This window comes from Taudactylus pleione, unplaced genomic scaffold (assembly GCF_031769625.1).
Source record: "Taudactylus pleione unplaced genomic scaffold, aTauple2 ptg000016l, whole genome shotgun sequence".
NCBI lineage: Eukaryota > Metazoa > Chordata > Amphibia > Anura > Myobatrachidae > Taudactylus > Taudactylus pleione.
Genome location: NW_028284418.1, coordinates 51,766,550 through 51,782,193, shown reverse-complemented (window position 1 = coordinate 51,782,193; position 15,644 = coordinate 51,766,550). Strand labels below are relative to the sequence as shown.

Genomic DNA, 15,644 nt, shown 5'->3' with positions numbered 1-15,644 from the left:
CTGCTAATAAACATTCTGGAGCTGCAAGCAGTATACAAAGCACTTATCATGGCACAGGACCTGCTCCACGGCAGGCCGGTCCAAATCCAGTCCGACAACGTGACTACAGTAGTCTATTTCAATCATCAGGGAGGCACATGCAGTCATGCAGCCATAAAGGAAGTGACAAAGGTTCTGATTTGGGCAGAAGATTATCTTCCGGCCATCTCTGCAATATTCATACCGGGACTCCTCAATTAGGAAGCGGACTTCCTAAGTCGTCAGGACATACACGCTGGAGAGTGGTCTCTCCACCCGGTGGTGTTTCAGCTCTTGGTGAACAAATTGGGTCTACCAGAACTCATGGCATCACGTCACAACCACAAGGTCCCCCGGTAGGGGTCCAGAGACCCATCAGCAGCATTTGTGGATACACTGGCAGTAAGATGGGACTTCAAGCTGGTTTATATCTTTCCTCCAATTTCCCTCCTCCCAAGAGTCCTCAGGAAATTCAAGCAGGAAGGCGGAACAGTAATACTAGTGGCTCCGGCTTGGCCTAGACATCATTGGTTCACAGATATACAGAATCTATCCATAGACAGTCCGTATCCTCTTCCTGTACGGTAGGATCTGTTAACGCAGGGTCCCTGCCGGCATCCGGACTTGCCTCATCTGGCTTTGACGGCGTGGCTCTTTAATCTTCCATCTTAAGAGCCAAAGGATTCTCCAGCTCTGTGATTCAAACGATGCTTAATGCCTGCCTCTGCCTGCATCTATTACAGGGTTTGGCATACTTTTGGTCAATGGTGTTCCCACAGGAAGTATGTTACTAAGGTGTTTAGGGTTTCCCAGGTACTGTATTCTCTCCAGGCTTGTTTTAAACCTTAGCTTCCGCCTGGCCACTTTGAGAGTGTAAAACCTGCACTGTCAGTCTGGTTCCAGAGAAAGATTGCTTCATTACCAGATGTTAGAATTTTTTTTTCAGGGAGTTCTGCGAGTTCAACCTCCTTTGGTCCCACTGGTAGCACCGTGGGAGCTGTCTTTGGTTCTTAAAGGGCTACAAGCTCCCCATTTGAACCTCTGGACTCTGTAGACTTGAAATGGTTGACAGCGAAGACCATTTTTCTCCGCGCTGTCTCTTCTGCATGCAGAGTCTCTGATTTGGCAGCGTTCTCTTGTCACTCCCCATTTTTATTTTTCACCAGGATAGAGCTGTTCTTCGTACATGGAAGGGTTACCTTCCTAAGATGGTGTGCCATTTTCATGTAAATGAAGACATTGTAGTTCCAGCTTTTCAGACTCCAGACCTCTCTGTAGATGAAGCCTCCCTGGATGTAGTTCGTGCTCTCTGTATATATGTGGAGCGTACAAACTCTGTTAGAAAATCAGATGCTCTTTTTGTATTATATGGTTTTCACAAACGAGGGTGGCCAGCTAACAAGCAGTCCTTGGCTCGATGCTCACGTATGACTATCTCATGTGTACACACAGACTGATCTCCCTGTCCCCTGTCCCTGTGAGAGCACATTCTTCTTGGTCTGTAGGGCCATTGTGGGCATTCAGTCATGGTGCCTCTGCTGAACAATTGTGCAAGGCAGCCACGTGGTCTTCTGTCCACACTTTTCTTAGTTTCTACGCCTTTGATACTTTTGCCTCTCAGGATGCTTCCTTTGGGCGACGAGTTCTCCTTTCTGCACAAGAGCGTCCCCCACCCTTAGGGGAACTGCTTTTGGACATCCATGGTATCCCAGTGGATCCTTATAGACCCTGAAGAAGAAGAAAAGTTATGGTAGACTTACCATTGATAACTCTCTTTCTTCGAGGTCCATAGAGTCCACAGGGCACCCACCCTGACACACCTGGCTGCATTGGGTATTTTTTCTTTCGGACATGGATTCCCTCATCTTGTGTGAGAGTGCTTCTGGTGTACGATTGTTCTTCCTTCTCTTTCCTTCTCCTGTCTTGAGGCTTGTTTACAAAACTGAAGACCTGTGGCTGGGGGCGGGGTATATATGGGGGAGGACCCGAGGCATCCTGGGAACTGAAAGCTTTAACTGTTTGGTGCCTGGATCTCTCCAACCACATTACCCCATGGTATCCCTGTGAACCATATGTACCTCGAAGAAAAAGAGTTATCAATGGTAAGTCTACCATAACTCTTATTTTCTTGTGGCTATGTCTGGCAGAGGAAAGAATAACAAGCAGCTTGACGCTGCTGCTCCTACTCTGGTGTCTTGTAAGTCCTGCTCAGCGGGCTTAGCCACAGACTACCTCATTCAGGAGGGTCTTTGTTTGGGCAACGTTCCTGGAAAGCAGACTCAGACTGGGCTTTGGAGCCTCTGCCTTATTCTGGAGACATCCTATTTGGATCCAGAATTAGATCAAATTGTGACTACTTTGGCAGCTTCCAAGACTGTGTTCCTGCCCTCTGCATATAATACAAAGCCTCGGACGTCATCCTTTCGCCCTCAAGGAAAAGCCAAGGGTCAGTCCTTTTCACGACATCAGCCAAGGCCTCCAAGCATAGGGCCAAACAGACCTGTGCTATTAGAGACGGCCACCTGCCATGTCTGAGGACAAGCATGCAGCCTGACGGGGTGGTCCTCTCCCTGGGTGGGAGGCCAACTTCTTCAATTCGTCCAGGTTTGGCATCAAACCACGTCGGATGCCTGGGTAAGAGAAGTGGTCTCTCACGGATACGCCCTCTCCTTCCTGGAGCGACCTCCCCCCTTCCCCCCCCAAACGGTTCTTTTGCAAAGGACCTCCATCAGACTCAACCAAGGCCCTGCAGCTCCAAAAGCCATTCAGTCCTTACTGTATTCAGGAGTAATAATTCGGGTCCCCTCCTCACAATGGGACAAGGGCTTTATTCTAACCTTCTCTTAGTTCAGAAGCCCAATGGGTCTCATCGGCCTATCCTCAACCTCAAGTCTCTGAACAAGTTTATCAGGGTGCCCAGTGTCGTATGGAAACCCTCCGTTCTATTATCCTAGCTTTGGAGCCTGGAGATTTTATGGTATCTCTAGACATTCAGGACACTTACCTACTTGTACCTATAGCGCCTCCCCAAAGACTCTTCATCGCCATCTACAGGTAACCATTGCCTTTCTTCAAATGCACGGTTGGCTGATCAAGTGGACATTTGGACTCCTGGACTCTCAAGTTCTGAGAATCTTCCTAGCCGAGTGTCAATTCACTCTGCAATGCAGGCCTTGGGATCAATGGTGTCCACGTTCGACATGGTGGAGTTCGCCCAGTTTCACTCCAGGCCCCTACAATACCTGATCCTCTCCAGGTGGAACGGGCTACCCCATCTGCTCAAATTCCAGACGATGAGCCTCCCCCCCAGCGGTTTGCCTGTCCATAGCCTGGTGGCTTCAGATTTCCCATTTGAACAAGGGTTGTCCCTTTTGGATCCTGGACTTGGCTCTCCTTACCACGGATGCAAGCCTCCGAGGGTGGGGCGCAGTAACTGGCCCTGCACTCCTTCCAGGGCTGATGGTCCCCAATCGAGGCAATGTCCTCATCAACTCAAAGTCAGTCAGCAAGGACAGAGGTGTCCCGCATTCTCATATGGGCCGAACGCAATCTCCCAGCCATCTCCGCAGTGTTCATCCCGGGGATTCTCAATTGGCAAGCGGATTTCCTCAGCCGTCACGACTGGAACTCATGGCCTCAAGACACAACAACAAGCTTCCAATTTATGTAGCCAGAACACAGAACCCCAATGCGGCCTTCATAGACGCTATTGGGGTTCTGTGTGCAAGAACCCCAATAGCAAGAACTTAATTGAACAAATATTTGGATCAAACCAATTTGTCCACCTGATTGGCCTGTGTGTAGTACTGTAACAGAACTCCATTAGGACAAGGTGATGCATCGCTAAGCACACTATGGGGCATATGTATCAAAGCTTGATGTGAGAAAATTGTAAGATATATATCACCAACCAATCAGCTTCTAACTTACATTTTGCAGGCTGTGCTTAAGAAATTATAGTTTGGAGCTGATTGGTTGGTGATATATATTTCACAATTTTATCTCACATCAAGGGATGACTTTATTGGTCGTTCCCTGTAGTGATGAGATGTGTACTTGTGCAGCATAATATACAGATTACTTAGTTAATAGTAAACAGGTGGCGAATGTTGACTTTATTTTATTTGTTCCTAAATGTAAAGTACTTTGTGTGTGGTATATTAATGTTTGGTATTTATGCTATGTACGTATGATATGGCAGCCATTGTATATTGTACTTATTCTCTGATTCATCTTTCCATGCTGCCACTTTGTGGTGCCTTTTATAAATAAGTTGATGATAATGATATTATATAACTGTTTCCTTCCTTATGTTTTCAGGTTTGCTCACCTTATAAATGTGGAATTTTTCGATGACCTACTTGTGGTACTTCATAAACTCATTGATTCTGGTGTAAGTATCACAGCTGCTGTAAAAGTGACCTTACTCTGTTTATGGATAGAATATGAAGATTTGGTTTCCACTTCCAGTTGACTCCTGCATTGCTTTGTGCAGAAAACCCTGCAGTGATTTCAGCGAGGTCCCGTTTCTTAAGCTGGGTACACACTGGAGCAATATCGTTATGATTTGGCCAAATTGGAACGACAAATCATGCAGTTTGTATGCACAATGTGCGCGCTCCTGTGGTCACATGCGACTAGTGAGGATTGCTGTACCACACATCAAACCTGATGATATTGTTTGCGGCGCCATGCAGTGTAATGAAGGACAGAACACGTGATCAGAACGATGTAATGAACGACGAATGATGTGTACCGAGGATCTGATATGTTGGGCCAACATATCGGCTGGGTCCTAATCGCTCAGTGTGTATCCAGCTTAAGTTACTGCTATCTGCCCATTTAAGAAGCAATAAACCAACGGGGTAGCATTGGCTATAGTAATGTCCAGTGGCAGATTTTACCTAGAGGCTGCATCCCCCAAAACTCCCCCACAAGGAAAATCCTCCGCTTCACTGAGCCAGTTGCAGTCCGTGACTGCACTGGCTGCACTATGGCTGGCAGTGGCCTCCCATTGGAAGTGCTACCTGCCAGTCACACACAGGACAGGCAGCCCTAAGGGGAGGTGGTTTCTCCTCCTGGGATTGCTAGTCTGCTTTGCCTTTCAGGCAACCCTGTAGGGGCTGTAGCCTATGCAGTCCATAGAAGCTGTTGTTATGCTCATGCACAGCGCCACTTGTGCAGGTGCCAGGACCCGGCCGTCCGGACCAGCCGCCCCCCTCATACAAAAGGGTAGGAGTCACTGCTGGTTATGCCTCAACCTCTTTAAGACTTGACAAGAATTCATGGTATGGTATTTGCCAGGGCTCGATAATTTTTTTTTGTGATAACTAGAAGCCAGCTTAATAGTTTAGGAGCCAGACCATCGTTCGTGACCAAACTAACTTGTATAGACCACCACACATGCCCGTTCACCTCCCCACATGCCATCTGACCGTCACACATGCTTCTTCATTGGTCATCAGATTCTGCCACATTGCCCATACCTGATCCTAATTCAAAATATGCCCACAGTAGGGCCCAAATGCACATTATACCACACAGTAGGGCTCAAATGCACATTATGCCACACAGTAGGGCCCAAATGCACATTATACCACACAGTGGGGCCCAAATGCACGTTATGCCACACAGTGGGGCCCAAATGCACGTTATGCCACACAGTGGGGCCCAAATGCACATTATACCACACAGTGGGGCCCAAATGCACATTATGCCACACAGTGGGGCCCAAATGCACATTATGCCACACAGTGGGGCCCAAATGCACATTATGGCAACGCAGTGGGGCCCAAATGCACATTATGGCAACGCAGTGGGGCCCAAATGCACATTATGGCAACGCAGTGGGGCCCAAATGCACATTATGGCAATTTACATATTAATATAATAATAAAATAAAGCATGTGGACAAAAGTATATGAGCCAGGAGAAAGGCGCAGGAGTCTTATTAATTAAATTACAGTGGGGTGGGGAGCGCTGCTGTTTGTGTGCTACTCAGCTGCTGCAGCTACACACTCTATAGTCCACAAAATGGCCGCCTCACCTAGCCACGCCACTGATCTGCACAGCTTTTCCCCAGCAGCCCCCCCCCCCCCCCCCCCCCCAATAACAGAACACATTAATATAAATAAATGGTGTCAGAAATTACTACACCCAGACAAACCACCTCCCACGGCCACACCACTGCTCTGTTAGCCCTGGACAAGCCACCCCCAGGAAATCTACCTCCCATGTCCACACCACTGCTTGGCTACCTCCAGACAAACCACTCCCTGCAGCCACGTCACTCCCCGGCTACCTCACGGGCAAACCTCCTGTGCACCCATGTTGCTACTCAGCTACCCCCTCTGAAGCCCCCGGCCACGCATAGACCCACTTACCGGAGAGCCCTATACAGCCAGAATTTAGAGAACAGAATCAGCACAGCAGAATCAGCGGCGTTCACTACATGCACTCTGCATGAAATGGCCTCCACATGATTACAGTCATGCCCACGAATTTCCTCTGGGGCTGACGAGGATCTACTTGCTCCCACCCCGGATAATCTGGTCGCCAGGTAGCAAAATCTGGTTGCCATGGCGTCCTGGCCCCGGGGATTTGTCAAGCCCTGGTATATGCAGTAAATATACGTACATTAATCAATTAATCAGTTTAGTAATTGGATTTTTAATGTGCCAGGATAAAGTGTTATGATCAGACCTTTACCTGAAATAACTTTAATTCTTAGCATTTGCACCTATATATGTGTGAATGGCACTCTTAGCTTTTTTCTTTTCTGTAAGAAGACTGCTTGTGGCCTATACAGGTGGCAGGCATATTATGGAAAAGAATGTAGTCTGTTAATGTCCTAGGAACCACTGCCTCAGGAATACTGAATTGATAGACTCTCCTGTAATTAATGTTCGTTACAAGCCCACAAAATGTCTGCCACCACTGTGTGTAATGCCTTCTAATGCCGTTTACACAGCAATTCTCCTGTTGCCTGTCTCTATACCAAGCAATACATGAAGCTCAACTGACAGATTAGACCTATCTAGTGAGATGTAACAAACATAACAAGCTGCGTATATTCAGTTGTGAATCAGAAATAATAAAAATAATAATAAATATTTATATAGCATTTCTGTGTGGTTGGTCTGGGGGAAGGAAACACTGTATTTTTTGCTAATTGTCATGATTGCAGACAGATTCTGCCTTCTGCAGTTATATGAAAATAATTATATCTTGTTTGTACTCCAATGCTGTGTTAATTTATATCGAGCTAATTTTTCCATTGTAAATATACTGCTTTCCTTTTGTAGTGAACAGTGCTTCAGTGCTCCATTGAGTTTATTAACCAAGATATATTATATTTTCTGTTTACGTTTATGAATCTGTTTGGTTTTTGGCCCTGCTGTGAGACGCAGACTGCTGTTGTGACTAATCGCCCATCGGAATGAATGGAGCCAAGCTCTGCCTGCCTTTATTTTATGGTCCTTGCTAGATGATAGCAGTTTGATGCTGCACTCAGGTTTTTTCTACTTCAGGGTCCATAGGGTATCCACAGGATACCTTGGGGTATAGGTGTGACGTCAGTCGCAGGGCACCAAAGAGTTAAGCTTTCAGCCTCCCAGGATGCACTAGGTCCCCCTCCTATACCCCGCCCCCAGGCCAAGGCACCTCAGTTTAGTTTGGTGCCCGGCCGGAGTCGGGTGCACCTGTTGGAGTGGGGGCTAGAAGAGCCCCTGAAGCTTATTCTTCATGCAGCTGTGGCTGCACAACTGGATGTACAGCATGGACAGTCAGTCCTGACGTCCACGCTGTCTTCCCTACACCCCGCCGGTACCAGAACGCCGGTACTGATCCGGGGATGCTGGTGGGCGTCTGGGGTCACAGCTAGCGGTGACCCCAGATGCTCCGGACCATGGCCGGATTCAAGGGGGACAGAGGTAAGCAGCGGGGTCCCGCGGTGGGTCCCCGCTGATCACATGGTCCTAAGTCCCCAGGCAGGGGGCTCCCTGGGGACTGGCTGCAGCGTGGAGCCAGGCGACCAACCTGCGCTTCCACTACCCCCTGGGACAGCGGACTGCAGCAGAGCGGTAGCGCTGCGGCGTCCCAGGGGTTAAATGCATGCCAGGGGAGCGCGCCTTCCCTGTCTCACAGCCGGCGCCTCCCCCGCTGCACACAGCCCTCTCTGCATGCTGCCGACTGGTCCTGTGGCAGCGCTCCTCCCCCAGGCCAGCCTCCTCTCTGCTCCTCGGCGGCCATCTTCTCCAGAACGCATGGTGAACGCTGCTGGAAGCGCTGGACGGAAGCATCGTGGTCTGGGTCCCCCCGCATACCTCTCCTCCGCTGTGGTCAGGTCTGTGTATGCAGCGCTGTGTCCTACCAGGCCCTGTGTCTGTGTAGTTGAGTGATCAGCGCTGTTAGTGCAGGAATTGTTATTTCTCTGCATTGTATGTGACTGTGCTAGCGCTGCTGCCTGTAATCTTTTCTTCATCTAAACTGTCAGCTTTATTACTGTCCCTGTTCCTTCTGCTAAAGCCCTTGCGGTGCGGTGCTGCAGGGTGGTCTCTCGCCTATTTAATACTTAATTGGTGAGAGAGGTCACATACGTGGTGCCATCATGTCTGAAAGTGATTTTCCCCTCCGGCTACAGTGTACCACGTGCAAAGTACCGTTAGCGGAGGGGGAGGGTAGCGCGGAGGGCCTTTGCCGGCAGTGTTTGTCCATGGCGCGGCCTATTACGGTTACAGCACCGGTACAGGAGCCGCCCTGGGCTTGTTTCGCTCAGGCGTTAACAGCTTTAGTGGGCCAGTTAGCTCCGCAGCCCGCGTTTACTCCGATGGGTTTGTCCCAGCAGTCTGTGGTGTCGTCACCCATGCAGGGGTTCCCACGACAATTGGTGGTACCCCACAGTCTCCCTATTTCCCCGCTCCCGGGTTCTCAGGAGCCAGCGTGGGTTAACTCCCTGACGAGTTCTGTACAGCACTTGTCGGATGTGTTGCAAGGGGAGTCTGTGATGCGGTCTCATAAAAGGCCGGTGGCGTCTCTGTCCGCTCCTTATGAGGATGACGAAGGGACGTCTGATGATGGGGAGATTCTAGATCCTTACGATCAGGAACCTCTCCATACTAAGGACGCTGATGCTAAGTCCAAAGTATATATTCCTGGACTTATTCGGGCGGTCCGCACAGCCTTGGTGATTGAGGACGAAGTTCCCCCAGCGGCTAAATCTAAGTATGCCTTTTTCAAAGATGTGAAGGGCGATGCCACAGTCTTTCCTCTTTCGGGTCAGTTGGTGGACCATTTAGAGGAGGCGTGGAAACAACCTGGCAAAAGATACCAGCCGCAGAGACGCCTGGCGGTGGCTTATCCGTTCGCGGATAATTATTTTGCGAAGTGGGAATCCCCTCCACAGGTGGATTCTCACGTGACCCGTCTTGTCCGTAGTGCCACATTGCCGATGCCATCCATGTCCTCCCTTAAGGATGCTACGGACCGCAAGGTAGAAATCTGCCTGAAGTCCGCTTATTCCCTTGCAGGGGGGGCAGCACGGCCGGCTATGGCCATTTGCTGGGTTGCCAGAGTGATGGAGCGCTGGGCGGATTCATTAGAGGCTTCTTTTGAATCCGACTGTCCGGCCGATCAGGCGGAGTTGATTGGCAATCTCCGTGATTCGGCCACCTACATCAACGAGGCGGCTCTAGACATTAGTACTCTGGTGTCTAGAATTTCTTCAGCAGCGGTAGCTGCTCGTCGCACCTTGTGGCTGCGATCCTGGAAGGCGGACGCAGATTCCAAGAAAGGTCTGGAAGCGTTACCGTTTACCGGAGAAGTTCTCTTCGGTCCGGATCTGGATAAGATTGTGGCCACGCTGGCGGCAGCCAAATCTGCCTGTCTCCCGTCGGCCGCTGCTCCTTCTGGTTCGGGACCATCGTCCTTTCGGTCATCTAGGGCCCAGGGCAGGCCCAAACCACAGTCGTTTCCTCGACAGGCTGGCCCTAAGAAATCGGTCAAGCCCCGGAAGCAGGCATGGAGTACCAGACGTCCGGCCCCCAAGCCAGATGACAAGCCTGCGGCCTGACGGTCCGGGTCTCCCTTTGGGGGATCCCAGGGTGGGAGGCCGCCTGCTACAGTTCGCCCAGTGTTGGTCGACCACTACGACAGACACTTGGGTTCTGGAGGTGGTTTCTCACGGATACGCCCTCTCCTTCCGGCACAGACCCCCGGCTCGCTTCTTCACCACGGGTCTCCCATCAGACCGGAACAAGGCTACGGAGCTGCGGAAGGTATTGCACACTATGCTCCAGGCTGGAGTTATAGTGGCGGTTCCATTCTCCCAGAGGGGCCAGGGTTTCTATTCAAATCTATTTTTGGTACAGAAACCCAATGGGTCATATCGTCCGATTCTCAACCTCAAAGCACTCAACAAGTCTTTGCGGGTCCCGAAGTTTTGGATGGAGACCCTACGGTCCATCATTCTGGCGCTGGAACCTGGGGACTACTTGGTGTCATTGGACATACAGGACGCTTACCTGCATGTCCCTATTCTTTGGCGCCATCAACAGTTCCTCAGGTTCGCAATCAGCAGCGACCACTTCCAGTTTCGGGCGTTACCTTTTGGCCTGGCAACAGCACCACGTGTTTTCACCAAGGTGATGGCGGTCATGGCGGCTTCTCTGCGGCTGCAGGGAGTCCGCATGTTGCCGTATTTGGACGACCTGTTATTGGTGGCAGGATCTCCAGAGCTCCTGTTACGCCACTTGGACCTGACCATTGCACTGCTGCAACGGCACGGCTGGCTAATCAACTGGCAGAAGTCCACTCTAATCCCGTCTCGGAGGATTCTGCATCTTGGAGCCTTATTGGACTCGGGACAGCAAAGGATCTTCGTGACGGAGGACAAGATCTCTGCTTTACAGTCAAGGGTGCGCAGTTGTCTGCACAGCCGCCGGGTGTCCTTACACTCGGCGATGAGGTTACTGGGCTCCATGGTGTCGGTGTTCGACATGGTGGAATACGCCCAGTTTCACTCCAGACCTCTGCAGCACCTGATCCTGTCCAAGTGGAACGGGCTGACTCAGTCTCTGAAGTCCCAGACGATTGTGCTCACCCAGGAGGTTCGCCTGTCCCTTACGTGGTGGTTACAGACGACCCACCTCAACAAGGGACGTCCGTTCTGGGTTCCAAATTGGGTCCTGTTGACAACGGACGCCAGTCTTCGGGGCTGGGGAGCAGTTTCGGGTCCACACTTGTTCCAGGGCAGGTGGACGCCGACAGAAGCGGAGCTTCCAATAAATATCTTGGAACTCCGTGCGGTCTTCAATGCTCTCCAGCAGGCACAGCGGTTTCTCCAGGGTCGCCCGGTGCAGGTCCAGTCGGACAACGCTACCACCGTGGCCTACATAAACAGGCAAGGAGGAACTCGCAGTCGGGCGGCTCTCGTAGAGGTCTCTCGGATCCTGGTTTGGGCGGAGCGCAATCTTCCGGCCATATCAGCGGTCTTCATCCCGGGAGTGCTCAATTGGGAGGCGGACTTTCTAAGTCGCCAGGACGTTCATCCGGGGGAATGGTCCCTGCACCCGGACGTTTTTCAACTACTGGTGGACAGGTGGGGTCTTCCAGAAATCGACCTCATGGCGTCCCGGCACAACAACAAGTTGCCGGTGTACGGGTCTCGCACAAGAGACGAAGGGGCGTCTCTGGTGGATGCTCTGTCCGTCCGGTGGACGTTCCGGTTCGCATACCTGTTCCCTCCGGTCTCCCTTCTTCCACGGGTAATCCGGAAATTCAAACAGGAAGGAGGGACGCTCCTGTTGATAGCTCCCGCGTGGCCCAGACGGCACTGGTTCTCAGACCTTCAGGGTCTGTCCGTGGACATTCCTCTGCGGTTGCCGCTACGACCGGACCTTCTGTCTCAGGGTCCTTGCCTTCACCCGGACCTGACTCGGCTGTCTTTGACGGCGTGGCTGTTGAGACGGCCATGCTGAGGTCCCGGGGGTTTTCCAGCTCTGTGGTGCGTACCATGTTGCGAGCTCGGAAACCGTCTTCCGCGAGGATATACCATCGCGTGTGGCATACGTTCTTCCAGTGGTGTCGACCGAGAGGTTATGCACCGCGGGAGTTTCGTCTGTCTCGGATTCTCGCCTTCCTGCAAGCGGGACTAGATCATGGGCTTCGCCTTGCTTCTTTGAAGGTACAGGTTTCGGCCCTATCTGTCTGGTTTCACCGTAGGATTGCTACAATCCCGGATGTGCGCACCTTTATGCAGGGTGTTCTCCGCATTCAGCCGCCCTTTGTTCCACCTGTGGCGCCTTGGGATTTGGCTGTGGTCCTGAGGGCTCTCCAAGGACCGCCGTTTGAACCACTGGGCTCAGTGGATCTTAAATGGCTAACAGCTAAGACTGTTTTCCTTCTGGCCATTGCTTCGGCCAGACGTGTTTCTGAGTTAGGGGCTCTTTCTTGTAGACCCCCTTTCTTGGTTTTTTATGGGAACAGGGCAGTGCTCCGCACTCGGCCCGAGTTTCTTCCCAAAGTTGTTTCCCAGTTTCATATTAACGAGGAAATAGTTGTTCCGGCCTTTAACTCACCGGGTCTTTCCGTGGGTGAGGCCTCTTTGGATGTTGTGCGGGCCTTAAGGACTTATGTTGACCGCACTTCTTCGTTTAGGAAGTCGGACGCTTTGTTTGTCCTCTTTGGCTTCCGTAAAAAGGGTTGGCCTGCTTCAAAGCAAACTTTGGCAGCCTGGATCCGTATGGCTATTTCTGAAGCTTATCTTCATGAAGGCCTACCGGTCCCTCCTTCTCTGAAGGCTCATTCCACTAGGTCTGTGGGTCCTTCGTGGGCAGCTCGACGTGGTGCCTCGGCAGTTCAGATCTGCAAGGCTGCTACGTGGTCTTCTGTCCATACCTTCGTGAGGTATTACAGGTTTGACACCTTCGCCTCTCAGGATGCTTCCTTCGGGCGGCGGATTCTCCTTTCTGCACAGGAGCGTCCCCACCCTTAAAGGATACTGCTTTGGGACATCCCCAAGGTATCCTGTGGATACCCTATGGACCCTGAAGTAGAAAATATGAGATATGGTAAGAACTTACCTTTGTTATCTCTATTTCTACGAAGTCCATAGGGTTCCACAGGACTCCCGCCCTGTCGCACCTGTGCTGCAGATGGGCTTTGCTCTGGTCACCGGTTTTCCGTCTCCCTCTGGTGAGAATGTGATTCTTGTATGTGTCCAGATCTTTGTTCTCTCTCTTCCTTCTCCTCCTCCGGCCTATGGCTTGGTAACTAACTGAGGTGCCTTGGCCTGGGGGCGGGGTATAGGAGGGGGACCTAGTGCATCCTGGGAGGCTGAAAGCTTAACTCTTTGGTGCCCTGCGACTGACGTCACACCTATACCCCAAGGTATCCTGTGGAACCCTATGGACTTCGTAGAAATAGAGATAACAAGGGTAAGTTCTTACCATATCTCATATTTTTTGTCTCTTTAGTAGTTGTTATTGCATAGACTGTTCACATTTATTCCAAGCATGGCATGATTCCAACTTCTATACATATTATTGAATTATTTCCTGTGCATTGATACAATACTGAAAATGAGCTGTAATTTAATGGCGATTCGTCAGCATAAAAAGTGGTACTTAGGAAACTTCCATTTTTAACAGTTATAATATGGGGGTTGGGTACGGTATCCAGTGGGTTGAGATGCTGGCAGTCAGACAGCAGTATCCCGAGAGTCGGAATCCTGATGCCTGCAGGTAAGTACCCTAACCTTCCACCTAACCCACCTTTCCTGAAGCCTAACCCCCACATCCTAGCCCTATCCCTCCCTCTAGTGCCTACCCCAAACCCCTACCCTAACCCTCCCCCAGTGCCTAACCCCAGGCCTAGTACTTACCGTCGATTCCGACTGCTGTCTGCATTACAGTGCAGTGATTCTGACAGCCGGCATCCCGACTGTTAAGATGCTGATTATATGCTATAAAAGGGTATTGTTGGTTTGTCAGTATGATAATTATCTAATAATATGCAGAAGATGCCTGCAAGGTTCTGACTTTCTCCTGCACCTAGTGACAAGTTCAACCTACATAGAAGTTCAAGGAGAATCAGCAACATTCCCACTGTTGTCATGTAATAGATGTCCATGTGTGTGTATATATACATATATACCACACAGTGTGTCCTCTCTACTCACTTACCTTGTCTAATGCAGTGATGGGTTACAGATACAGCCCTATATCCATACTTGCCAACTCTCCCTGATTGTCAGGGAGACTCCCTGAAATGGTAGCTATCTCCCTGACTCCATGAAGAGTCCAGCAATCTCCCTGATTGCACCTTACCCCCATTATGAAGCTGTTGTTTATTAAAAAAAAAAATATATATATATATAAATTCAAATGATTAGTATAATTTCCCTGCATTGGTTATTATAGACACAATGGGGGAGATGTATTATAGCGGCACATTAAGTGTCGCTATATCGCTTCCTGCTTTGCTTTGCTTCTTTACCGAGGTGAAGCACTAACGATGAGATGTATGAACATCGGCCAGAGCGGGGGAGTGTTAACTCCCCCCTCCGGCGATACCTGCCTGAGTACACAGCGCATCAGCCTAGTTCTGATTCGCTGTGTCTCAGTCCCGGCCGGCTCCACTGAGCATGCGCAGGATCTTGCAAGTATCGCGTGTAGTATATGGGAAAGATTCCTGAACTGCACACCCTGAATATATATATAATGGGAGGTGCTACCTGATGAGACTAATTGCAGGCACAAAAACAGACAAATCTCAGGTGCACAACTCCAAATTATTGATAATATATAAATGCAATAAAATTTTGCAATCAAGAGGTTTTTTAGTATAATCTTGGCCAAGGTTATGGGCCTACCCACCATATCCAGGTAACCTCTGTAGGGTAGGTCCCTAACATACTAAGATTCAAATCCAGACCGCAGGACACCCCCAAACTGGCCCAGCTAAGCTGCCCCAGGGCACCGCCATAGTGATGCTGGGCATACATGGCTAGAGATAAAATGTCACACCGACAGACATTTTATCTGGCAGCCTGCCAGCCGCAGATGTCGCCGGCATACACTGTGAGATTTCTGTCACAGTGTATCAGCCCGACATCCGCGCTCCGCCCCCGGGGGGAGGAGACATTTCTCTGTTCCTTCCGTAGGAAGGAACACAGGAAATGTCTGTCTGTCGGCCACGGCTGGGCATACACTGCCCGATGCGGCCGACAGTTTACCGGTAAATATCGCATCGGACGGGCATGCTGGACAATCGAGCAATATTTAACCCTCGGTCGCCACCCCACACGCTACAGTTATCGGGGCGATCCACCGATATCAGGCGGATCGCCCCGATAATTGTAGCGTGTATGGCCATAGTAAGAAAAGTGCAGTATAAAAGACGTAGTTAAGAGCAGCCACAGCTGCATATAAAGGATGAAAATAAAAAAGTGAGGTACATGTATAATAAACAAACAGTGAATGGTTAAAATGTGTTATAATGCGGTGCCCTGTATCGCATGCAGCCCTGGAGCCAATAGCGACAGCTGCCGCGGGTGGAATGGTCCGGCCATCTGACCATTCATACATTTGCCTCGGCTATTGGCGCTGCTGTCTTGTAGATAACAGCGC

At 50.4% G+C, this 15,644-nt stretch overlaps 1 protein-coding gene across 1 annotated transcript in view; it reads left to right on the top strand.

The window, feature by feature from the left end:
• NOC3L (NOC3 like DNA replication regulator) overlaps positions 1-15,644 on the top strand; it is a 121,114-nt gene that overhangs the window by 70,444 nt on the left and 35,026 nt on the right. The window contains exon 14 of the mRNA XM_088476419.1: positions 4,339-4,411. Coding sequence (XP_088332545.1) covers positions 4,339-4,411 — 73 coding nt within the window. The remainder of the gene's footprint in view (positions 1-4,338; positions 4,412-15,644) is intronic.